The sequence below is a fragment of the Xenopus laevis genome, chromosome 4L (genome assembly GCF_017654675.1).
Source record: "Xenopus laevis strain J_2021 chromosome 4L, Xenopus_laevis_v10.1, whole genome shotgun sequence".
NCBI lineage: Eukaryota > Metazoa > Chordata > Amphibia > Anura > Pipidae > Xenopus > Xenopus laevis.
Window position 1 is genome coordinate 16,466,677 of NC_054377.1, and position 25,647 is coordinate 16,492,323.

At 41.0% G+C, this 25,647-nt stretch overlaps 1 protein-coding gene across 2 annotated transcripts in view; it reads right to left on the minus strand.

The window, feature by feature from the left end:
- Nucleotides 1–13,478: 13,478 nt before the first annotated feature.
- The window catches only part of igf2.L (insulin like growth factor 2 L homeolog), a 38,172-nt gene continuing 26,003 nt past the window's right edge, over nucleotides 13,479–25,647 (minus strand). Inside the window, exons 3-4 of one of the 2 annotated variants that reach the window (XM_018256660.2) lie at nucleotides 19,313–19,479; nucleotides 13,479–18,510 (exon numbers count right to left, since the gene is read on the minus strand). In XM_018256660.2, the coding sequence (XP_018112149.1) occupies nucleotides 18,277–18,510; nucleotides 19,313–19,479 (401 nt within the window). In that variant the 3' untranslated portion in view covers nucleotides 13,479–18,276. 2 annotated transcript variants of the gene reach the window in all.

Consider the following 25,647-nt stretch of genomic DNA (forward strand, 5'->3'; position numbering starts at 1 on the left):
TCTACTTGTAAACATGGTCTATTTCATGGGCATTGCCCTATTTCTATAAAAAAAATAGATGGCATAATACTTTATAGTATGTAAAGTAAAGAATCTAGAAGAATATAGATGTTAAGTGAGCTGAAGAGTTTGGAAAATGGATTTATGGTCTAGGTCTTCTGGCAGGCCCCTAGTCGCCCAGTCCAACACTAGGTGTTACCCAGGGTGGGAGAACTTATTGTATAGCTACCTGTGATGTATAACCTGCTGATTTCAGAACCAGGGGGAAGAAAGGCTGAAGAAAAGAGTTCTAAGGGCAATGGCACTGGGTGATTGACTTGAGTGGTGACGATGGATTCTTCTGGTGCACTCATGGAGTGTGGTTATGGCTCAGCAGTGAGCATTTCAAACCAATAATCAACTGGCCTTTGAGTGCACCTTAGCTAGTCAAAGCATTGCTAAGGATTTTTAATGGAGTTACTCCTACTGGTGGCCAACTTATCAAACTCGTTAAAGGATATAGACAAGAGAGAACCTCCCTTGTTGTAATGGTGTTACATTGTTCTTGTAGATAACTGAGGTCATGGCATGGGCTGTTTATATTGCCTATGAATTGTAATTAAGTAAAAAAGTAACTTGTGTTGTGCTACATTACATGTACATACATGTGCACAGAGGACATGTTAATAAATGCATCAGCAAGACACTAATAGTGATTGGTTTTTCTTGAAAAGTATAGTGACCCTTAATGTGCACATAATATGAAACAAGGATGATAGGGGCATTCTGACCACTGCTGCCATCTAGGAGAAAATATCTGTGTCCCCCTCTCTGCCTGTAACTTCTTAAGGTTTTTATGGAAAATGCTCCCTACCCAACCATGGGGCGTGATGACTGGCGTGGTAGCAAGCCAGACAAACACTTTGCAAAGGACTTTGTAAAGAATGACAAAACTGTTTTGTTGACTGTCACATGAATATATTTGGTCTGGGTGAGGAAATAATTAACATATACATGCCGTGAGTAGGCAAATGACACCCAATGTTATTTAATTAAAAACCAAAATATTTTTATCTGCGGGAGAATAAGTTCTGAGATGTAACTGGTATTTCCCCCTTTTAATTGCATGATAATTACAAAAAAAACTCCCTGCCGAGAAGATCTTTTAGTTAATATCTGTTTGACTTATGGAATGTGACTAGTCTGAAGAAAACACCCCACATCTGGGAAACAGCTACTGTACTTCCCAATTGCTTTTACTTTAACAGAGCAATTATTATGCTTTATTTATGAAGTGCCAGCATGTTCTGCAGCATTGCGTAACAGGGATTAGGAAAACAATGGCATTTAATTTGAAAATGAGTGCTATATATACGCATACCTAATGACTTATGCATAAATTAGATGACGAAGGATGGACACAGTGTGCACAGAACATTGTTTATCAGAATATATTTGTATTTGGTTATTGGAGTGGGATTTTCCATATTGCTTACCTTACATTTCCCATGGATAACAATAGCAAGGGCACCATCTTTAGGACAGGGGATATTCTTCTTGCTACAGCAGTCTTTAGAGAATGCTTTATGGCTGAGAAGATTATGAGAGTAGAATAGAGCTTGGGTCTAATGTCATGGACCAACAGGTGCTTCTTGCTGCAACTACTATGCTTTCCAATGGATTTGACAGACATCTGGTCTCGCCTTGAGGAATATTGGGCTGATCCAGTCATGGGCCCAAGGGGCCAACGATCGGATCGCAAGACCAGGAATGCAGATGGTGGGATCAAGGACTGCATGAAAAAACCGATGAGGTGCTGATGGGAATTTTAAGCCTGCCCAATGGACATCTGCCCAATTTTCGGCCAAACATCAATCACAGGAACCCACTGTAGGACACCATATACTGGCTAATAGGCTGCCGACTTTGTCTGTCGGGAGCTTTTCTCAGCTTTTTTTCTGTGTATGGCCACCTTTAGTATCAAGTTGATACAGAGGCTGGTCTGGTTGCTATTTAGTGTGTGAAACTCTACAATGTAAACTGTTTTGTTCAGGAATATTACTTTTAAGAATAACTTTTTTTAACTAAATCTGTTGTATTCAGTCCAAAACCCTCAACCTCAAACCTTCATCAGATGCATCCATATAGCTTTTGGCATGTGCATTTTCTAGGACTAAGAATGTATTAACCACACCTGACCTTCAACTATAGTCTGCTCAAGGAACAGGGGTGCCTAGGTTATTCAGGGTATTATGATATCATGTTATAGTATATAACAAACAGTGTCTGTGTCCCTGAGTTGCAGTGCTTGTAAGGAAGGTCCATTTTTGTAGGCAATGTATGAGAAGGAACCTTAACTAGACCAGGAAGTGGAGGCAGGTGAGGTCAAAGAGGAAGGTCAAGGGGAAAGCTAAAGGTCTTTCTCTGACAGTTCTGTATGTAGATGAACTGCTCCTCTCATCTTTCCTATGATTTTCCTGCTTTGGTGATGCAGATCTCTCTAGACGGTCGGCACACGTCAATACAATGCAGATAAGTTCTTAAAGAGAGTCACACAGACACCATATATATTGCAGGTGGGGAGCTTACCCCTTTTATTGTGACCACCAGTGTATAAACGTTTCGGGGGGTTTACCCTCCATTCATCAGGATACAAACATATCATGCAATACATATGGTGTCTGTGATACTCTCTTTAAGAATTTATCTTCCTCTGTCAGTTATCACTCATTGGTAGCATCCCAATTACATTGCAATGGTTTAAAAAAACACGGAGCTCCATAATAAATTGCGAATCACTCACCAAATAGTAAATGTAGTCCAGGTGCTCCCAATTACCCCCCAAAAGAATTTACTAAGGTAGTAAGAGTCCCAGCTGAGAGGCTCTGGTATAAATTACAATCAGCAACCTGTGGTTTATTGGGGGTCTCTACAGGTCTGAATCCCAGTACATTTTGGGATTGGTTTTGGGTGCGTTTTTTTTCGGCAAGTTTTGCAGCTAAAATTATGCCCATAGACGCCAATGGGTGAAAAAAAATTCAAGAAATTGTCACACTTCAAAGAATTTTGTTGGCCATAGACACCAATGCATTTTGGTGAATTTTCACTGTTTTACGAATTTTCGGCAAAGTGAAATGTGTCAGATTTCCGCATCACTAGTGCCTACCCTACATGCTCATCCAGCACACCTGTAGAGGTTGGATTACATGGCAGGTAGCCAGAGCCAGAACTAGGGGAAGGCTGAAGAGGCAGCTGCCTAGGGCGCAAAGATTGGGGGGGCACTGGGCAGGTACCTCTTCTGCCTACCTCTAGACTGGACTTAACTCAAACCCAGTTTGCATGCTATGTAACCTGCACATGTGAAAACAAATGACGCAATCACGCATCCACGCTGGAACAGCGCTACTCCACATGTGTGCAAGAACAGGGGAAGGGAGTGGACGAGCTAGCTGGCTGGGCTTCCTAGGGCGGCCAGCCCGCCTGGCCCGCCTCTGCAGATAGCCCATTATGGCTTATCTAGTTTTGCAAGCATTCCTATGTGAAGCAATGCTAACAGTGTAGGTAGTTCATTATTGTTAAATAGTGTGATTCTTGTGTCATTTGGGGATGAAAGCGGCCATTGGGGACAGGCACACACCTAGATTAGGAAGCTTTGGAAAGGAGTCAGATGCCTGCCAAGATCTAAGGATAGAGATTCATTGATTAATAGAAGAGTTGAAGTGTGGCACTGCAAAATATAAGCTTGGTTCAGGGCAGGCAACATTCATGTTAGTTCAGGTCAGGCAGCATTCATGTTGGTTCAGGGCAGGCAGCATTCATGTTGGTTCAGGGCAGGCAGCATACATTTTCAGCTTTGTTCAGGGTGGGCAGCATTTATTGTAAGTTTGGTTTAAGACAGGCAGGATTTTGTCTTTTTTTTTTTTTGAGAGACATTTTCAAATAAATGTTAAAAATATAGATTTGATCTATATTTGCATTACATCCATGTTTGTATATTAACCAGAATTGTATCATCCTCAGTATGCTAATAAGATCCTGCACTGATATTTTTCAATGGCTGTCTTAGGTAGTTGTTTTAATGAACTGAAATATAATATACAAAGAAATGCATTAGGTCAAACATCATGCAATATATTCTACTGCCCTTGACTGAATAAGGCCACATATACAAGTAAAGTTCTTGGAAAGCATAATATACCCCATTATCTAATGAAGAAGAACAGCTGAACAGCAGGTCTAAGGGCTCTTATACATGAGCGTTCCGACCTGCGCTCCCCTGCGTTCCGTTTTTTGGCGTTCAGCTGCAGGGGAGCGCAGGAATAGACGCAAGTCATTATTTGAAATGGGGCTGTACTCACACAGGCGCGTGTAGGCGCCGAACGCAGGTTCAGACGCAACATGCTGCATTTTTCCTGCGTTCGGCGCCTACAAGCGCCTGAGTGAGTACAGCCCCATTTCAAATAATGACTTGCGTCTATTCCTGCGCTCCCCTGCGGCTGAACGCCAAAAAACGGAACGCAGGGGAGCGCAGGTCGGAACGCTCATGTGTAAGAGCCCTAAAAGACATGAGATGCCACAGAATCTTTCTGGAAAATGGATGTAATTACATGAATGTATGAGAAAAAATGGAAATGTGCCAGTTGTCAGAGGCTGGAGGCCAGGGTAAAGGTTATAACAAGTTTATAGGGAAAAAAACAAAAGGAGTTTGGATTGCATCAATGGTGAGGAAGATGAGAGTGACATAAAGATATCAGTGAAAGAGGTTAGAAAACAAAGGCCCCATTTAGACGGCTCATTTGGCCAGTTATACTTGCTTGAATGACTGGATGACTACATACATTTCTATCTACTATTTTACACAAACTATACTTACAAAATGAACATTGGATGAAAGCCCAATTAGCACAAGCTTTCCACAGTGTTTTAAAGAATAATTAGTTACAAAGAGATCTGATTCACCTGCCAAGCTGAGCTCTTCCTGACTCAAATTAATTTATTTAATTCTATATATTTTATGGATGATTAATTACAACTGGCACTTACATTGAATACAGTTCATTCTACCCAATATTCCTGAACAACAGAAATGTGTCCAATTTTCAGTCCTCATGGTTTTTGCCATGATACTAATATAAGAATGAAAACAATAGATTGAAGGAGAAAGAAAGGCTAAAATTAAGTGAGCTTTATCAGAAAGGTCTACATAGATACACCAGTAAACCCTCAAAGAAATGCTGCTATGAGTCCTCTGTCAAAAGAAACACAGCATTTCTTTCCTTTTATTGTGTACTCATGGGCTTCTGTATCAGACTTGTTTTCAGCATAACCTCCAGGGCAGGGCTTGAGCATGCTCAGTTTGCTCCTCTCTCCCTCCCTCCTCCCATCCCTGCTGTAATCTGAGCTCAGAGCTGTAAGTGAGCAGGGAGAGACTCAGGCAGGAAGTGATGTCAGTAGCGTCACTAGAGGGGGGCGGGCCCTGGTGCATGACGCGCAGCCGGGCCCCCCCCCTCCGCATTTGGCAGTGGTGCACGGGCTGCCGGGGGGCCCTGAGGGGGTGCGGGCCCTGGCCTGCTCGCACCCCCCTGCTCCCCCGGTAGTTTCGCCACTGATGTCACAGCAAGCTTCTATGGCAGCTTCTATCCTAAACAAACAGAGACAGTATCTAGAGCTGTTTACTCAGGTATGGTAAAGAATTCTGCAGAATAAAGATAGCGTTCTAGCCTGCACTATTGTGGCTAATCTGTTGGCAATAAACTATCTTGGAACTTTCCTTCTCCTTTAAATGAATTGTAACACCAGTTAAACCCAATAAATTAAACCCTTCCCATAATTTGGAGCTATATAGAAAACAGGTTTCCTGGTAACAGATCCAATACCTGTATTTGGGATTGTAGAATCATATTAATACTGTATCTGAGATAGATCATGTACGATCTGGGATGGGGCATGCCATGTATTTGAAGTCATTTAAATGCAAAACAGAAACACCCGGACAGTTTAAGGCATTTATAGACAAAGGGCAAAGTTCCCATTGGGAAAACCTTGCATCACTCACTGAGCACAGTCCCCAAAAGTGTCATGACAACAATGCCTAGAATCAAAGCAATACACCAAATCCACCATTTTTGGATTCTGACATCCTCTACAAAAAAACTGAACATTTTGTATATTTAGAGTTGAGAAAAATGTGAAAGATTTTTTTTAAATTGTCACCTTTAGTTGTCCACTGCTATATTACATATACCCACCATTCAGTATTGGTAGGTAATACAACCCATAATCTTAATTGCTTATATCTTATGCTTATTGAGCATTGGACCTTGATTTTGCATTTCTGCCTTGCAACACTGTAGTAATGAGTTTTGGTTCGAACCTGAGCTGAGCACTATGTACAATCAGTTTGTATTAGGGATGCACCGAATCCAGGATTCGCTTCGGGATTTGCCCAGGATTCGGCCTTAATCAGCAAAATTGGGCTGAATCCTTCTGCCTGGGCAGAACCAAATCGGAATCCGAATTAGCATATGCAAATTAGGGACGGGAGGGAAATCTCATGACTTTTTGTCATAAAACAAGGTAAAAAATGTAGCATATGAAACTTAGGATTCGGTTTGGTATTCGGAATTCAGCCGAATCTTTTGCGAAAGATTCGGGGGTTCGGCCGAATCCAAAAAATCCAAAAGAATCCTACAGTAGTTTGTCTGCATGAGTTTTCTCCTGAAACTCTGTAAAAACATATACTATTTTAACCTTCCTCTGGATAAACCCCATTGATGAAAGACTCAGTACTAGAGATGGGCGAAAAAATTAGACAGGCTCAAATTCACGGTGATATATTGAAATGTGTCAATTTCATGTCAGTACCCCAGTTCTAATAATGATGATGGCTATGCTTCTGCTGTAGCCACCGATGTTGTTTATTTCATGAACTGCAGAATAAATCTTAATGGACAGTACATTTTTTTCCAGTCCCCTATGTCTGTTCATTTTCACTTTACTGCTGCTGCAAGGGAAAGGAAAAATAATAATAGAATAAAGAATAGTTGGGAGAATAAAGTGCCAAATATGGCACCTGGATTATACCTGGAGCTTCATTTAATCTCATGGTTTATAATTAGGGATGCACCAAATCCAGGATTCGATTTGGGATCAGGCCAGGATTCTGCCTTTTTCAGCAGGATTCGGGTCAGAATCCTAATTTGCATATGCGTGACTTTTTGTCACAAAGCAAGGAAGTAAAAAATGTTTTTCCCTTCCCACCCCTAATTTGCATATGTAAATTAGGATTCGATTCAGTTCAATATTTGGCTGAATCTTTCGTGAAGGATTCGTGGGTTCAGCCGAATCCAAAATAGTGGATTCGGTGCATCCTTATTTATAATATCCTGAAGTTCAACAAAGATCTTCCATATTCCCTGAAGCATTAAAAACCGTCATGTCCTGTGGCTCCAATAAACATGTCATGTGGCTACAATAAATCAATTTAAAGGGAATGTATGGTCAAAAATTAAAATCTCCCTTTGCCTTTGGGGAATGAATAGAAGCCTTTTTCCAAAAAATTGGAAGAGCTGGTTTTGAGTTGCATTTGAGTTTTTGCATTGAGGACAATCAATTCCCCCATATACCTACTCTTTCAGGAGTGCGAAAAACCTTCATGGCACGTGGCTGTCTTCTCTGCTGCTTGAAAGATGTAGTGTCTCATCTGCTTTTCCCATTTCAGTGGTCCCACGGGTATGGTCCCCAAAAAGAACAAAGAAGTCTGTTCTGTATTCTACACCTAATGGCAAAATAAAAATCCGGCACATAGTGCAGGGCACAGCTCTGGTGGGTGGGTGCAAGGCAGCTGTGTCCTTACCACCTGCCTGTGCCCGGCCAAGCTCCAAAGCTTGTGAGTCTGAATGATGCACAAGTTATAGGATTAGGAAGGGTTGGGAAAAGGAAGCAACAAAGGTCCTCACAGTGCATTCTGGAGCACAAGGACTTGTGGCCTGGTGGACAGGCAGCAAAGTGATAAAAACCTTGTTCCTGTTCCCCTATCAGTAAATGGCAAATTTTATTTTGATGTTTTAAATGAAAGATATATGGGTTCTTACCCGGAAACACATCTTTATTTATTAATGACCTTGAAGATGGACTGAAGTGTACAACTTAATGTAAGTGATCTCCTTGTTGTATCCTGTATTGCAGATTAATACACAGGATGTGCCTACGCTAAAAAGATATTCAGAAAAGTAAAACTGGACACTGGGAATCTAATTAATAGAAGAAGTTCAATATCAATAAGCACTAAGTGATGTGTTCAGGATGCAAAAATGTGAATGGTTATTACAGTAAATGAAACAATGTAAGGCAAGTCCTTCATGGAGAAGGATGTCTGTGTAATTAGAGAAACGGACTCTGGACAGAATACATTGTGGCTGCAAATTCCATCAATATAATAGCATTTATCAAAAGAAGCGCAGCTTATTGTGTTCCTAAAGCAGTATGCAGTGCTGCCAGTAATGGAATGGACGGAAGGGAGAAAGTACCATAGTGTTTCCTGGAAGCCCCCACCCAACCTATGGAAGGTGTAATCTACAGGGGTGCCCAAAAGCTTGATCGGGATCTACCAGTAGACCTTTAGCCGGTGATCAGTAGATCTCAAGACTCTGTCAACAAACAGTTTGTCTATATCACCCTCCTATTTCATGCTTTTCATTTGGATATTTATTATGTTAAGGTCACATAGGAAATAGATGTTTGTTAAATATAGCAATATATATTTTCCCATTAGTCAGTATTTAAGTTATATTTTCCATGGAACAGAATGCTAATGCTTTTATGGATGTAGATCACAATGGGACATCATCACTTAAAGTAGACCTCACATTAGTAAAGTATGGGCACTCCTAATCTACAAAGTAGAGTCCTGCATCAGGTTAGGTGTCTGCGGAATACCTACAGGTACCCTAATTTGTCTTATTCTGGTGGATCTGCCTCCCAGAGTGATGCCACTTCTGATTTACACAGGGCATAATGTCATGTAGTAGGTCTGGAAAAGAGACAAAGCAATTTGGTGGGTTCAGGAGGGGTTGCAGGTTAGCTGATCCAGGCATGGGTCTGTCCAACTAGACCTGCCTAGGACTCGAGTACAGGGCTCCATTGCACTTTCTGAGGCATTTTTAAGCTTGTGCTATTTGTAGTGCCCACAAATCCGAGCCTGCAGGTCCATCAATGGCCCCATTTTTGGGTCAGGTATGCTGTCTACTCCATCTTAATGGGCCAAATTGGCAGTTGAAATCTGCCTTTGTATGGCCACTTTTGGAAAAAGGAAATAGTAAACTTGTACATCAATAAATGTTGGATGGTTCAAGTGGGGCAACCCTGATTTCCAATTTCTTACAGTGACTCAGGCCCTTTCTTCTAATTCCATCCATATCGCCTGCAATTGGTTTGAGGCAGAGTTATAGAATTGTATGGCCATTGAATAAAGCAGCTCCTGTTCCTTTAGACTTCCATGTGGTATCATGACCAGGCCCCTAAAGCATACTATTTACAGCTGATCTCACAATGAGATTGTTTATTAGCATAAAACCAGCCTAATCCCAATATGTGTATTTATGAAAAGACGAGTGTCTTGGCAAAGCATCACAATAAGAAACCTCTTCAGAAATACTAGCACTAGCATTACAATCCAAGCTACTAATCTCAGAGTTGTATCATTCTCAGTTATATGTAAACATTACTGTAACTTGCTGAAACATGCTGCTGCTGATGAAAGGATTCCAACTTTCCATTATTTATTTTTTTACTGTTTTTCAAAAATCTAAGTTTAAAGTTGAACGTACGTGTCTCTGGTGTTTGAGTCTTGCAGCTCAGTAATTCAGGTGCAGAATCTGAACTGTTTCAGTTTTGCAACATTTAGGGCAAGGCCAGACGTGGCGTTTTTGCTGCGTTTTTACGTCGAGTTTTTAAAAATGAACAGCCAGGCGTAAATACGCATAAACTGCACTACCACTGAAACTAATGGAAAATGCACTATGGCAATTCACACAGGGCGCTTGCAAGCTGAAATCTGCCACAGGACGCAGTATTGGCGTTTTTTAGCAGAAACGCCAATACATCAAGAAACTACCAAATCAATAGACTCTATGGGATCTGCACATTTGAAACCACACTGTACATAAATATGCAGCGTATTTTAAAAATGGCGTCCAAATTCAATGAGAACAATGAGAAGTGCATGTTGGGAAAATAATCGTACATGCTGAAAAACGCATGTTGATGGTCGCGTGTGGTTTCAGTAGCGTATTTACGCCTGGCTGTTCTTTTTTTTAAAACGCAACGTAAAAACGCAGCAAAAACGCCACGTCTGGCCTTACCCGTCTACCCTTAACCTTACCCTCAGCAGCATCTCTGGAGTATTAGCAACTATTGTATCATGTCTAACAGTGGCCTGTAATGAAACTCAGAGATTCTGCTCAGCAGGGACAAAGATGGAAATGGATCAACTAAATGTATCAATTTTAAACAGTTTACAGGTTCAGCGACCCCACCCCCTCTCAAAGCTGTTTTAGAAGGTGAAAAATGACACTTCAATATCTGAAAACCAGTCACACAGAAAATAGAAAGTAATTGGAAAAAGTCATTATTTCCCCCCCAGCAGCCAAACAAAAGAACAATGGGAAGGTAACCAGATAGCAGCTCCCTAACACAAGATAACAGCTGCCTGGTAGATCTAAGAACAACACCCATGTCCCACTGAGACACATTCAGTTACATTGAGAAGGAAAAACAGCAGCCTGCCAGAAAGCTTTTCTCTCCTAAAGTGCAGGCACAAGTCACATGACTGGGGGCAGCTGGGAAATTGTCAGATTTCAAAATTGAATATAAAAAAATCTGTTTGCTCTTTTGAGAAATGGATTGCAGTGCAGAATTCTGCCGGAGTAGCACTATTAACTGATGCGTTTTGAAAAAAACATGTTTTCCCATGACAGGATCCCTTTAAGGAGAGCCATGGTCTGTTGGTCAAAAGGGACACTATGATGGAAGTGACGGTGGGGTGGCGGGAATTAGCCAAAGATGGAAGTCTCCAGGGGGCAGCCTGCGCAGGAAGAAATCTTAAATAAAAGATAATAATAATATTAAATGTATCTCTCAGTGCAGAATAGCCTATTCTGTGTAGTTTTGTTTTATGAAGCAACGAGAAGCACTTCAGGCAAACACTGTCATCTCAATTATCTTCTTTACAGGAACACCAGAGAGTTTTCACAAGCTGAAAGCAAAAGTTGCTGCGCTAAAGTGTTTCCCAGGAGCCTCTGATGTGCAAGAACTCCATCTGGAATTAGCAAAACTGGCATTTGTGTATTTTTTTCCTCACACATCAGTTATTAACAGGCAGAAATGTTTCCACTTTTTCTGGACGATCACCAGAAAGTTCTGCTGATCTCGACAATAACTACAGAGCTAAATGTCAGCAACAGGAAGTTGCTCTGCAAAACAGGAAATGAAGGGGGCAGTAAGATGGTTTCTCTGGGGAAGCATCACTGTCCCATAAACAGCATGAATAATCATGTGTTGGCTCTTTTGGAAAGGGTTTTGCAAAGGGACTAGGTTTTACCTGCAACTTACTTGCTGCTTTCAAAGTAAACCCCCATACTTGGCTGCCCTTTTATTAGACACCAGTGGAATCACCTGACTATAGCTGGGAGGGGTGGGAGCTACAACATGGAGCTGGTCACTGCTCCTGTATAACTATAACAAACAAGGGAAAGTTGTGCTCACCACTATTTTTTAAAAACATTAGGCGGGGGTGCAATGAGGCTGTGACCACAAAATACATATAGCTCCCACCCCTCCCAGCTATAGTCAGGTGATCCCACTGGTGTCTAATAAAAGGGCAGCCAAGTATGGGGGTTTACTTTGAAAGCAGCAAGTAAGTTGCAGGTAAAACCTAGTCCCTTTGTAAAATGTATAATAAAGCAATAGAATTCTTAATGAATCAGATAAAATTGAGCGTAGGACTGGCCAGATATGGGATGACTTTGATGTAGTTGGCCAGCTTAAATATATTGCAATATATGGACAAACAATCCCTGTTTTGTTTAAAGGGTAAGGCATTTTTCAGTAGCAGTATGCACAAAATGTCGCTGTCTTAAATATATTGATAATGGGTTGAGTGCAGAGGACCTCTTGTAGTTGACTATATGTATTTTGTGGTCACAGCCTCATTGCACCCCCGCCTAATGTTTTTAAAAACTAGTGGTGAGCACAACTTTCCCTTGTTTGTTATAGTTATACAGGAGCAGTGACCAGCTCCATGTTGTAGCTCCCACCCCTCCCAGCTATAGTCAGGTGATCCCACTGGTGTCTAATAAAAGGGCAGCCAAGTATGGGGGTTTACTTTGAAAGCAGCAAGTAAGTTGCAGGTAAAACCTAGTCCCTTTGTAAAATGTATAATGAAGCAATAGAATTCTTAATGAATCAGATAAAATTGAGCATAGGACTGGCCAGATATGGGATGACTTTGACGTAGTTGGCCAGCTTAAATATATTGCAATATATGGACAAACAATCCCTGTTTTGTTTAAAGGGTAAGGCATTTTTCAGTAGCAGTATGCACAAATGTCGCTGTCTCAAATATATTGATAATGGGTTGAGTGCAGAGGACTCTTGTATTTGTAAATAAGTAGGGTTGCCATCTGCCCAGTTTTGACCCGGATAGCCTGGTCTTTTGAAGGGCTGCCCAGGTCAAAACTGCTATATATTATTCCTATAATTGACGCTGTGAACGGCCAATTGACGATCACCGCATCATAGCCCCGTCTCTGATGTCACAGCCCCGCCCCAGGCGAGTCACCAGTGCGCCCTGGCCGTGTCATGGCCCCGCTCCCTGCCCAGATACCACGGGTCAAAACGATGGCAATACAATAAATAAGGCCCTGCACGCACACACAGCAGAGGTTCTGATGTTCTACACTAGCAGTACAAAAATAGGGCCCTAAATCACTACCTTACCTAGGGCCATATTTTTTTATCTCTGGTTCTGTGCATGGGCAACTAACAATCAACACATGTCTGAGTATAGGATCTATTATCCAGAACTCTTGGGACCAAGGGTTTTCTGGATAAGGGGTAATTTGGATCTCTGTACCCTAAGCCTGCTAAAAAATAATTTAAACATGAAATAAACCCACGAGGACTGTTTTGCCATCAATATAGATTCATGCAGATTAGTCACCATCAAGTACAAGCTACTGTTTTATTATCACACAGATAAAGTAAATCAGTTTTAAAAATTAGAATTATTTTTCTATGGGAGATAGTTTTCCTAAATTTCGGAGCTTTCTGAATAACAGGTTTCTGCATAAGCGATCCCATGCCTGTATTGTATTTAGTTTCAGTGTGATAATCCTTAACAATAATTGACTTGGTGCTTTGTGTACATCCAATGGGGTCATGGACACATGGCGATTGTGTAGATAACACCAGCAATAAATACGACACTTGGGAAGACTGTATTTTCTTATGGTATGATAGATTTATTTTATTGATATGATATTTTAAAAAAAAGGTACAATAGGTGCAGAATCCGGGCGGTTGTTGAATTGCATATTATGTAGAGTGCACATAAAATATGGACAAGCCAGGACACACAGACGCCCATGGCTCGCCAGTAAAACAATCCATCCATTTATGCATATATTCACGGAAAAGCCAAAAGTCCTGTGGCAGTGCATAGAAACCATTTCCTTCATATAGTGCAGAGGCCAACCTTGCCGTTGACAGGTGGTCAAGTCCTGTGGAAGTGCAGAAGCCACTTTATACCCTAAAATAAAAACGTTTAGCGGCGAGCACAACTTTCTCTTTAGACAGAAGTTCTGTGGAAGCCTCTGGAAATGTATGGCACTGCACTTTGGCTCTACCAAAACAGAACATTTTGTAACCAGTTGAGCGAGTATATATGTTTGTTTTATTGTCCTTAATTCCTCGGTAAGGCAGAAAGTGTATGATACAATACTGTGACAAGAATTTTCAATTGCAGTGGTAGTGATTGAAAAGCCTGAAATGATTCAGTGAACAACAGATCTGAATGCGGTTTGCGTTGTTGAAGAATTGATACATGATAAAAAAAAAACAGAACTGCTGTTTAATGAAACTGATACATGATGATATAGTACATGAAGAACTGATTGACAATGGTGTAACTGTAGACTCAGAGGTGCTTGTTCCCCAATAAGTTTACTAAATATTGCATATGATTAATATCTGCAGATCACCAAACAAGAAGGCCTGAGGTGAGGACGATCTTTTACAATTATTACAGAAATCACGGTGTCTGTCAGACTATACTCTGTATAGTAAAGGTCCTGGAGAATGTCAAATTAAAAAGGACCATTTGGTTGTTTCTGAATATAATTGTGTTCTTACAAAAATAGTTGTTTAAAAAATAAAAAATTAGATGGCTCAGGCCTGCTTGTTGGGATACAACACCTGCTTGTTCTCAGTTTCTTTTGTTTTTTTGCAAAAATGGGAAAAAGACAGCAAAATGTTTTTGTTTTGTTTTTTAAAAAAACAGCCATAAAAAGTCTGTATTTTTCTTTTTTTTTTCTTTTTACACCTCTTTTGGTACAAAGCATTTACGAAAATTTATCTTTAAAAAGTACATACTAAAAGTACAAAATAAGTTGCTCCCTCTTTCAATGTCTTTCTTTCTTTCTTTCTTTCTTTCTTTCTTTCTTTCTTTCTTTCTTTCTTTCTTTCTTTCTTTCTTTCTTTCTTTCTTTCTTTCTTTCTTTCTTTCTTTCTTTCTTTCTTTCTTCCCTAAGCCCTCATAATTTTGTACATCAATAAATAAGGCTGTTTTTTTTACTTTATGTCTGTCTTATTGCATTGTGTTTTGTCTGTTTTTTTATTTTTATTTTTTTTTTAAATTTTTAAAAATTTTCAGTTTTTATTAAAAAAAAAGTATCATGGCTCAACTTTGCAAGAGAATAATATTAATATCATATAAAAATGGATTACAAAATAAAAAGACCAATTACACCCTTCGTAACCCACCCGTAGAACCCTCCCCAAACAACCCCGTATTTCTACTTAACGTATTGAAAATTTGTACAATTCAAGTAGCCTTCTCAATTTTTTTCTTCTTAAGGCAGAAAAGAAAAAACACCCAATAAAGCTAATGCTCTCACCAAGTGTAAATCAAAAATCTGTGTGCTAAAGGCCAACTTAACTTGCCAAGTGACAGACATGCTACCTGTGGATCTCTAGGAACTGCAGCTAGTAGTGGGTGAATAGATAATGCTTGTGGCAAGGAAGGGCAATTAAAATTAGTTGTAACAAATGATACTCCATAAGGAAGCAGCACAGACTGCTTCAATGTGAAAATACATAATTTTCATGTAGATCAGATCATTGCAAGGTAAACGGACTCACACGTTAGTGAGATGTAGAGAGATGTGCTACATTGCTCAGCTCTGTTTTGAAATGGCACAATGCTAAATGCCTCCTCCTAAATGCCTCAATAGCAAAAGCTAATAACAATATACTCATATTACTACTTACAGGATTGGTCGTGGCATTAAGCAATGAGATATTGTATCATTTGGCTCATTAAAAGACTTATCTAATCCTTAAAGTTTGCTTACACCAGGGAAAGCCAGCCTGTGGCTAAAGTGCTTTTGATGAACTCATACATCCAGCATGATCTAGCAAGGAGATGTAATTGTTCCACAGAATTAGAGCAACAGTCTGGATCTCTCTAGCCTTCACCAACCAGTAAAGAAATCAGCTGCATAAAATTTGAATGATATTTTCCATATTATGGTTTGTATGAGCATCATCAGCTGTTCATTCTCATTTATGAATGTATTGTATTGTAGTTGTTACATTGTGCACCACTTAAGTGGTGTGGAGCTTTGATCTACTGGAGTTGGTGATACTTTGCCCTCTAACTACACAGTGTGGAATATGTAGCCTAAAGCAGATCTTAAAAAACCTTCATATTAAAGATCAGCTGTAATAAACCCAATATAACAGACTACTCTAATGTCGCATAGGAGAGCTAATGCCTCTCTTTGCCTAAATAAAATTCAGCATTTCAACTTCTGCAGAAATGTAACCTCCAACAGAGTCATGCCAACCCTATTGATGGTGCAGCCCTGCAACGGAATGCCTATCTATGACCTGTAATGGGTTGTCGAGTTTTAAAACAGAAAAATTTACAGGGCAGAACACATATTTGCTCTACTTGTGATACATTCTTCAGATCTGCTTTTTAACTATACACCCCAGTGGTATATCTATTTCATAAGTGTGCCCTAAACTGTAAGTAATTGGTGGGATTCATTTCAGTGGTAAAATGTTCTTTAGGCTCTAGCTAAACACCACTGTATATGCTACATTTCAAACTTGATAGATTGTTTAAGCATATCAATATTTTAAGCCACATTCGTATGGCTGATTCCCAAATCCAGTTCTCAGGAGCAAGTAAAAGTGCAGATTTTCAAGTACCTTCAGATCAGACTCTTCTGCTCACTAGCAATCATTTATTCATATTTAGATGTAGTAGATTGTCACTATGATCACAGGTGAATGTAGGACCATCTTTAGTAATGGCAGTAGGCTCATTATTTATATAATAATCCAGTCTAATAATCAGTTGGACCTGGGAGCCCTGCCTTGACAACAGCTTAAAAACTGCAAGTTGGGTTTCAATGATATGAAATGTTTCTGTTGCTTTTTTACTCTGCTATTGATATATTGCCATACTGGCACCATCTTATGTGTTATTTTATATCCAGTGGGGGGGGCTCTAAGTTTGGACCAGCTATGGGTGATTGGAAATGGGATCCGGCATAGCCAAAGGATCCATAATGTTCTCTAGAACACAAATAATATTAAGTCATTTAGGTGGCGGTGGGAAAAGAATTTGCGACTAATGCAATTCCCCTTTCCCTAGGTAGAAACTGTGGAAGTCTGTAGAACAATATCATCTTTTCTTGGTGACAGAGGTGAGTGTTTTTATATTTTGAATGAGACCCTCTTCACAATTCAGAGGAAAGAACCAAAACAAGTTACTTTTCTTAAAACGAAAAGCCTAATTTTTTTTTTCAAGTTCACTGTATATAATCAGTCGCTTTCATGCTACAACAGGGGTTCTTTACATGACAAACACGCACTTGAACTGACCAAAGTGAATCATCAACTTCTTCATGAAACTTTTGCCATGTAAGGGACGCATGTTTCATGACCCTCTAAAGTCCCCTCAACATCTCCCGCCTCCTTCTAACCTTCTGCATGACTTTAGCACCATAGCCGATCATACTTAAATTATCCAATCACCTGTCTTTCGCTGCTTTAGAAAAACAAAATCCCCGTAAAAAATAGTGCTTGACATTTTTTTTTTTGCAAAAAAAAAACTTATATAATATATTATACATATATAAAATCATTGTAATCTGTGGCACATGTGCAAAGCAGACCACTCTCGCCAATATGAAAAAAAGCCTTCTGTCTAATTTCCCCTTCTTCACTCTCATTGATTTAAAAGGTGCAAATACATTTGGAACTCTTGTGCTTATCTCCCACTGTGCCAGACGGGCTGCAATGATTCTGCAGAATCTTAAATCACAGTCCAGCTTGACACAAAAGCACTCAAACTTAAAAAAACAAACAAAAAAAACTTAGATGTCCTTAGAATTTTTTCCAGGCATTCAAAAAAAGGTGCAATTAATTTGGACATCATTATTTAAATGCTGCATGACTTTATAGATGTGAAATTGGGTAAAAACTATAGACCCATTGGTGATAAAGGTTCCCCTTTTTGAATGTTTTTTTTACCATTTCCACGATTTATAAGTATTTTGGTGGAAATATATAATACTTGAAATGGAAAAAAAATGAAAACATTTGCAGCTCCGGTGCACAGGTAAAGTCATGAAGTGCTGAATCATCTGGATTCCTTTGATGCACATTTGTGTATGTATGTATAGACAAAGTGAAATTGCATATATATGTACACATACACTGATGGATTTGCAGGTTAAAATGCAGAATAAAAAACAACAGGACACATAAATCCACAGAAATGTACCCGAGAAAAACATCTTGTTCCTGTTTTGGCGTCCTTCTTTTACTCCTTTTTCTCCTCCTTGAGTTGTAATAAGGAGCTCTATATGCTCACCTCTGTTCATCGGCCTAAGATATAGACAGAGGGGTAAGGCCAGACTCGATTTCCCTCCCATTCAGAGATGACAAAAGTTAGAAAAACAAAAGATGATGGCAATGGGATTCTTCTAGTGAAAGGTCCCTGGTTCAATTGTGGGAAGGTTCTGAGGTTTGCTGCAGATGGAGAGGCCGCGTTATGGGTAAGGTGGTAAGGGGCCGATGCAATAGTGCCTGCTCTGATTCTTCAGCCTTCTGCATGAGCAACCGATACTGCCTAGCACGTACAATAGCAGGGACACCTCTTCTGAGCCGATGGATGGACTTCCTTTGCCAGATATCATACTTGGAGCTTTTTGTGTGGTGATGTTTGTGATACAGGTCCTGCTGGAGAGTGAAACAAGAAAATGTAATTTTCTAATATTGATACTTCTGGTATAAGAACACAAAATGTACCCCTGTGCAGTAACCCATAACACTTTGAAGCCAACTGGGGCAGCTGTGGACCATGTTACTTTATAAACCTACTGTCCTCTTTTAAACGCCTAAAGAATTAGACTACACAAGCTGCCAAATTCAGTACATATGTTGCAGGATGAAAATCCTCCAATGGTTCTAGTTCTACTAAATGTTTGTGGGTAACAAATATATACCTGGTATAGGCAGGAAGAACAAAGAATGTTGCCTTGAGAGTTGGTATGTGGAAATGTATGACAACTGTCCATGTTAAAAGTTTGTACCAGGTCTGGTAATTCATAGCAACCAATTAGATAATTACATTCAATAAAATAGCAGTACTCTGGTTAGTAGACATTGTGGGCACATTTTGTTTAACAATGTTTAAGGACTTGTTTATACAAAATTGTATAATGTTGTAAAATAGTCCATATGTAGCCAATCTCTGGTCAACAGTGCATAACAGTCTTAAGATGCTCATTCAGGTTTGTAGACATTGTTAAGAACAAATTAGCATTTCTGGTTAAAGGGCCACTTAAAATGACCAAGTTAAAATCAGTAGCTGCAGTTATGGTGTCATTTTTGCTTAATGCTTGACTTGACTGTCTCTAGGATCTGCAAGCTTTGCAGCTTGTGAAAGTTTACTTTAACTCTCACCACTGCCCTCATCTTGTCCACCGTGAATCTACACACTAAGCAAAATCTGTTCTAGATAAGCCCTCTAACTCACCTTGTTCATTGGTGGTATTGCTGTGGCGGGTGCAGTGGAGACATCCCTCTCATTCTTAGATGGCTTTGCACAGTATGTTTCCAACAGTTCCAGATCACAGCTCCGGAAGCAACATTCTTCCACAATCCCCCTGTTGGACCTACGGTTGGAGCGGCCATTATTCGTGCCTGGGAGGAAACAGACACTTTAATGACAATGCATCTCTTGGAAATGTAGTTTGTGGTAAGCACACACTTAAAACTGTAGCATTAAAATTGTGTTTTCAATTTAACGTTCAATTTAAAATCCAAACAATAAAAGTCATTAAAGCCTTAAAGAAACCACTTGCTTCCTACAATTCCTATTATAGCACCATGCAAGGGTTCCTTAGTCTAGTATTCAAGATATTCGCACCGTATTGAGCCATTCTAGATCTATCAATCAGCCTGGGTTTTGTTAGGTACAATCAAAACTGCTACAACATCGGTAGAGTGACCCATGACGCTTACAATCAAATAAATACAGTATATCTATATATAACAAGAGAGAATGACTTAGTGGGCAAGTTACAGGTATTTTATTCAGGGGGACATCCCCAAGTTCATTTCTCTGTGTTGGAAGTTGTGTTCACAAAGTGATCCTTGTTTGTATTGAGTGTTGTGAAAAAGAAAGATTCTTAATAGCAGCCTTTGCGATCGGTTTAATGGAATACATTGGCAAAGTGTATGGCAACTCTTTTATTCATGCTATTTTCACTTTCCTGGTGTATAGCAGAGCATATAGTGATAGTGGTGAGTTGGGATTCTGTCTGGCTAACTACTTCCTGTTCAATCAATGTAAACAGGAAGTTCTACCTCAGGAAGTACAATCACTGCAGGTTGGTGTAGACCAGTGATTTTTCATAGAGGGAAGGCAGTAAGTATGCTTTTAAAAACATTAAAAGGAAGGGCTTACATTTACATTAGACCCTTCACTTGAAACATTTTTTTATATATGAATTCATATGAGGAAACAATATATTGCTTCTTAAATCAGAATACCATTCAATTCACATGCGACTAACACATTTTTGGACCTGCAACTGCATTATCAAGTTAGTTGCCCAGTTGGATTTCTGTTGTCAGGACTGAAAACTGTCTATTCCAGGGCCTTGCTTGTTTACTCCCTGCACCCTGTAAAGTACTCAAGTATTGGATCAGATTAAAGGGAATACTTAGGGGTTCAGAACAGCTAGACACCCCTCTGACAGCATTAAATCAGTTACTGTCTTAGAAAAAGATACAATCAACATTCTAAGCAACAGGTACTAAAAAGCACGAAACCTGAATCTTATCAGATGACATTTTAACTTAAAAAAAAGCTTTTTAAACTGCTTAGAAAACCAACCCAAATGCAGAGAGAACTTACAACATCCAATGAGCAAATTGCTCTTATCAGAGTTAAATTTAAGACCCCCAGGCAACAACACTAACCACTGTAGCACCATTTATCTTGAAGTTTAATGTGTTTATCTTTCAATTGCATAAGCTCGAGACAGCACAAAATATCTACCAACCAAAAGAAAAAAAAGGGAAAGTGCGTGCACCCGTTTCTCATCTCTGATACCAGCAGAACAGTCCATGTAAACAACAGGTTTGGATTTCAGCCCCAGATACTGGGTTTCACACTAATCTGTGTCAGCTCTTTTCTATAAAACTTGTTCTTTAACTCTTTAGTGGCAGGGCTAACATCTGATGATAGAAGGGGTGAAACGAGGAAACAATAAATTATGAGAAATATTGCCAAGAGATGGTTGTTGAAAAATGTCATTTGGCTGCAAAGCACAGAGGATAGGGAAAAAAAATTAACATGATCAAAAACAAGCTATTTGGACCTTTTTTCATGTAATATAAGATCGAGTCCCTCTTAACGCATAACAAAGTTACAGAAATACAAACATGTGTTCCTTAGAGCAGTTGTGGAGGGGGCTTAGATTAAAGGCCATTTAGGGAGAAAACTAGCTAGAATAGACATTTGCACTATTAGATACGCCTGAAAGCCTGTCTTGATGTAATTTAGGGTAAGTTTTGGGGTGAATATGTATTTGCTGTCACTGATGTTCTTGGATCTATGGCTTAATGACTGATGCACCAGTATTTTCCTATATCTGTCCGAAGGCTGGACCTTTAACAAGGGGGTGCTGGACCTTCAGGGGAGGCCTGAAATGAAACCTTTTGACAACCACTGCTCTAGAGGGTCCAGTCCAATAATTTGGGAATCTCTAGGCTACTGTGTACAGGATATATTGTAAAGCATACATACGAGTGGGAGCTGCTATATTGCCTACTTTACATCAGATATTTATCATAGATTTCAAGACAACAGCATCATCTATTTTGCTCAGTAGATGTAACTAGGGATGTAGCGAACGTCGGAAAAAAAGTTCGCGAACATATTCGCGAACTTGCGCAAAAATGCGAGCGGTTCGCGAACGGTTCGCGAACCCCATAGACTTCAATGGGAAGGCGAACTTTAACATCTAGAAAAGACATTTCTGGCCAGAAAAATGATTTTAAAGTTGTTTAAAGGGTGCAACGACCTGGACAGTGGCATGCCAGAGGGGGATCAAGGGCAAAAATGTATCTGAAAAATCTGCCTGTGTGTGCTTGGAAGAGATAGTGTAGGGGGAGAGCTGTTAGTGATTTCAGGGACAGATGATAGTAAGCTTGCTGGCTAGTAATCTGCTTGATACTGCTCTGTATTGGAGGGACAGAAGTCTGCAGGGATTTGAGGGACATTTTAGCTTAGGTAGCTTTGCTGGCTAGTAATCTACTGTTCTCTTTAAACAACTGCCATACGTTGACCTTGTAGGCATTGTTTGCCCAGTTTTTTTGGACGCAGCCACTGAAGCACAGTTGCCAGAAAAAATATGCCATATAAATGCTGAAAATAGTAATTTTTCGCCATACGTTGACCTTGTAGACATTGTTTGCCCAGTTTTTTTGGACGCAGCCACTGAAGCACAGTTGCCAGAAAAAATTATGCCATATAAATGCTGAAAATATAAATTTTTTGGTTGCAGCCACTGAAGCACAGAGGCCAGAAAAATTATGCCATATAAATGCAGAAAATATGCATTTTTTTGGTCGCAGCCACTGAAGCACAGTTGCCAGAAAAAATATGCCATATAAATGCTGAAAATAGTCATTTTTTGCCATATACGTTGAGTCAACGTATGGCAAAAAATTACTATTTTCAGCATTTATATGGCATATTTTTTCTGGCCTCTGTGCTTCAGTGGCTGCGGCCAAAAAAACTGGGCAAACAATGCCTACAAGGTCAACGTCGTTGACCTTGTAGGCATTGTTTGCCCAGTTTTTTTGGCCGCAGCCACTGAAGCACAGAGGCCAGAAAAAATATGCCATATAAATGCTGAAAATAGTAATTTTTTTGGTCGCAGCCACTGAAGCACAGTTGCCAGAAAAATTATGCCATATAAATGCTGAAAATATAAATTTTTTTGGTTGCAGCCACTGAAGCACAGAGGCCAGAAAAATTATGCCATATAAATGCTGAAAATATAAATTTTTTTGGTTGCAGCCACTGAAGCACAGAGGCCAGAAAAATTATGCCATATAAATGCAGAAAATATGCATTTTTTTGGTCGCAGCCACTGAAGCACAGTTGCCAGAAAAATTATGCCATATAAATGCAGAAAATATGCATTTTTTTGGACGCAGCCACTGAAGCACAGTTGCCAGAAAAAATATGCCATATAAATGCTGAAAATAGTCATTTTTTGCCATACGTTGACCTTGTAGACATTGTTTGCCCAGTTTTTTTGGTTGCAGCCACTGAAGCACAGAGGCCAGAAAAAATTAAACCAGTAGGGTTTGCACCCTAGTTTGTAACGGTGGCGGAGGGAGGAGGAGGACGCTAAAGGACAGCTGTGTGTGGAGTCATGAGGCTTGAAGAGAAGGACAGCTGCATAGAAGTCAGAACAAGTCTTCCGGCGTGCAGTAACCCTCCGAGATCCACCCCTCATTCATTTTAATAAAGGTCAGGTAATCGACACTTTTGTGACCTAGGCGAGTTCTCTTCTCAGTTACAATCCCTCCTGCTGCACTGAAGGTCCTTTCTGAGAGCACACTTGAGGCTGGGCAAGACAAGAGGTTCATGGCAAATTGTGACAGCTCTGGCCACAGATCAAGCCTGCGCACCCAGTAGTCCAGGGGTTCATCGCTCCTCAGAGTGTCGATATCTGCAGTTAATGCCAGGTAGTCCGCTACCTGCCGGTCGAGGCGTTCTTTGAGGGTGGATCCAGAAGGGTTGTGGCGCTGCCTTGGACAGAAAAACATTTGCATGTCTGACGTTACAGACTGGCCAAAGGGCTTTGTCCTTGCAGGTGTGCTCGTGGCAGGATTACTGGCACCTCTGCCCCTGGAATGTTGATGAGTTCCTGAAGTGACATCACCCTTAAAAGCATTGTACAACATGTTTTGCAGGCTGGTTTGTAAATGCCGCATCTTTTCGGACTTGTGGTATGTTGGTAACATTTCTGACACTTTATGCTTGTACCGAGGGTCTAGTAGCGTTGCGACCCAGTACAGGTCCTTCTCCTTAAGCCTCTTGATACGGGGGTCCTTCAACAGGCATGACAGCATGAAAGACCCCATTCTCACAAGGTTGGATGCAGAGCTATCCATCTCCGCTTCCTCATTATCAAGGACTGCATCATCCACGGTCTCCTCCCCCCAGCCACGTACAAGACCAGGGGTCCCCAAAAGGTCACCACTAGCCCCCTGGGAAGCCTGCTCCTGTTGGTCCTCCTCCTCCTCCTCCACAAAGCCACCTTCCTCCTCTGACTCCACTTCTGGCACCTCTCCCTGCGTTGCAGCAGGTGCCTGGGTTCGTTCTGGTGATTCCGACCAGAAATCGTGCGCTTCCAGCTCCTCGTCACGCTGGTCTACAGCCTCATCTGTCACTCGTCGCACGGCACGCTCCAGGAAGAAAGCGAAGGGTATTAGGTCGCTGATGGTGCCTTCGGTGCGACTGACCATATTTGTCACCTCTTCAAAAGGTCGCATGAGCCTGCAGGCATCGCGCATAAGCACCCAGTAACGGGGGAAAAAAATCCCCAGCTGTGCAGATCCAGTCCTACCACCCAGTTCAAAAAGGTACTCGTTGACGGCCCTTTGTTGTTGCAGCAGACGTTCCAACATAAGGAGCGTTGAATTCCAGCGAGTCTGGCTGTCAGAAATCAAACGCCTGACTGGCATGTTGTAGCGCTGCTGAATGTCAGCAAGGCGTGCCATGGCTGTGTAGGAATGTCTGAAATGGGCCGACACCTTTCTGGACTGGGTGAGAACGTCCTGGAATCCTGGGTACTTGGAGACAAAACGTTGGACTATTAAATTTAACACATGTGCCATGCAGGGCACATGTGTTAAATTGCCTAGTCTCAACGCTGCCAACAGATTGCTTCCATTGTCACACACCACTTTTCCGATCTGCAGTTGGTGTGGGGTCAGCCACCGATCGGCCTGTGACTGCAGAGATGACAGGAGTACAGATCCGGTATGGTTTTTGCTTTCCAGGCACGTCATCCCCAAGACAGCGTGACAACGGCGTACCTGGCACGTCGAATAGCCTAGGGGGAGCTGGGGGTGCACAGGTGTGGAGGAGGAGAAGGAGGACCCAGCAGCAGAGTAAGAAGAAGAAGAAGACGAGGTAGAGAGCGATGGAGGAGTAGAGGTGGTGGCAGAACCGCGTGCAATCCGTGGCGGTGACACCAACTCCACTGTTGTTGTTGAGCTACCCATTCCCTGCTTCCCAGCCATTACCAAGTTCACCCAGTGGGCAGTGTAGGTGACATACCTGCCCTGACCATGCTTGGAGGACCATGCGTCAGTAGTCATATGGACCTTTGGCCCAACACTAAGTGACAGAGATGCGGTAACTTGGCTCTGCACATGTTGGTACAGGTGTGGTATTCCCTTTTTAGAAAAAAAATTGCGGCTGGGTACCTTCCACTGCGGTGTCCCAATTGCTACAAATTTGCGGAAGGCCTCAGAGTCCACCAGCTGGTATGGTAAAAGCTGGCGGGCTAAGAGTGCAGACAAGCCAGCTGTCAGACGCCGGGCAAGGGGGTGACAGTCAGACATTGGCTTCTTACGCTCAAACATGGCCTTCACAGAAACTTGGCTGGTGGCAGATGACTGGGAATGGGAACAGGTGGTCAAGGTGGAAGGCGGAGTGGAGGGTGGTTCAGACGGGTCAAGGAGAGCAGAGGTAGAGCAGTAAGATGCTGGACCAGAAGGAGTGTGGCTTTTAGTTTGCCTGTTGCCTTTGAGGTGTTGCTCCCAAAGTGCTTTGTG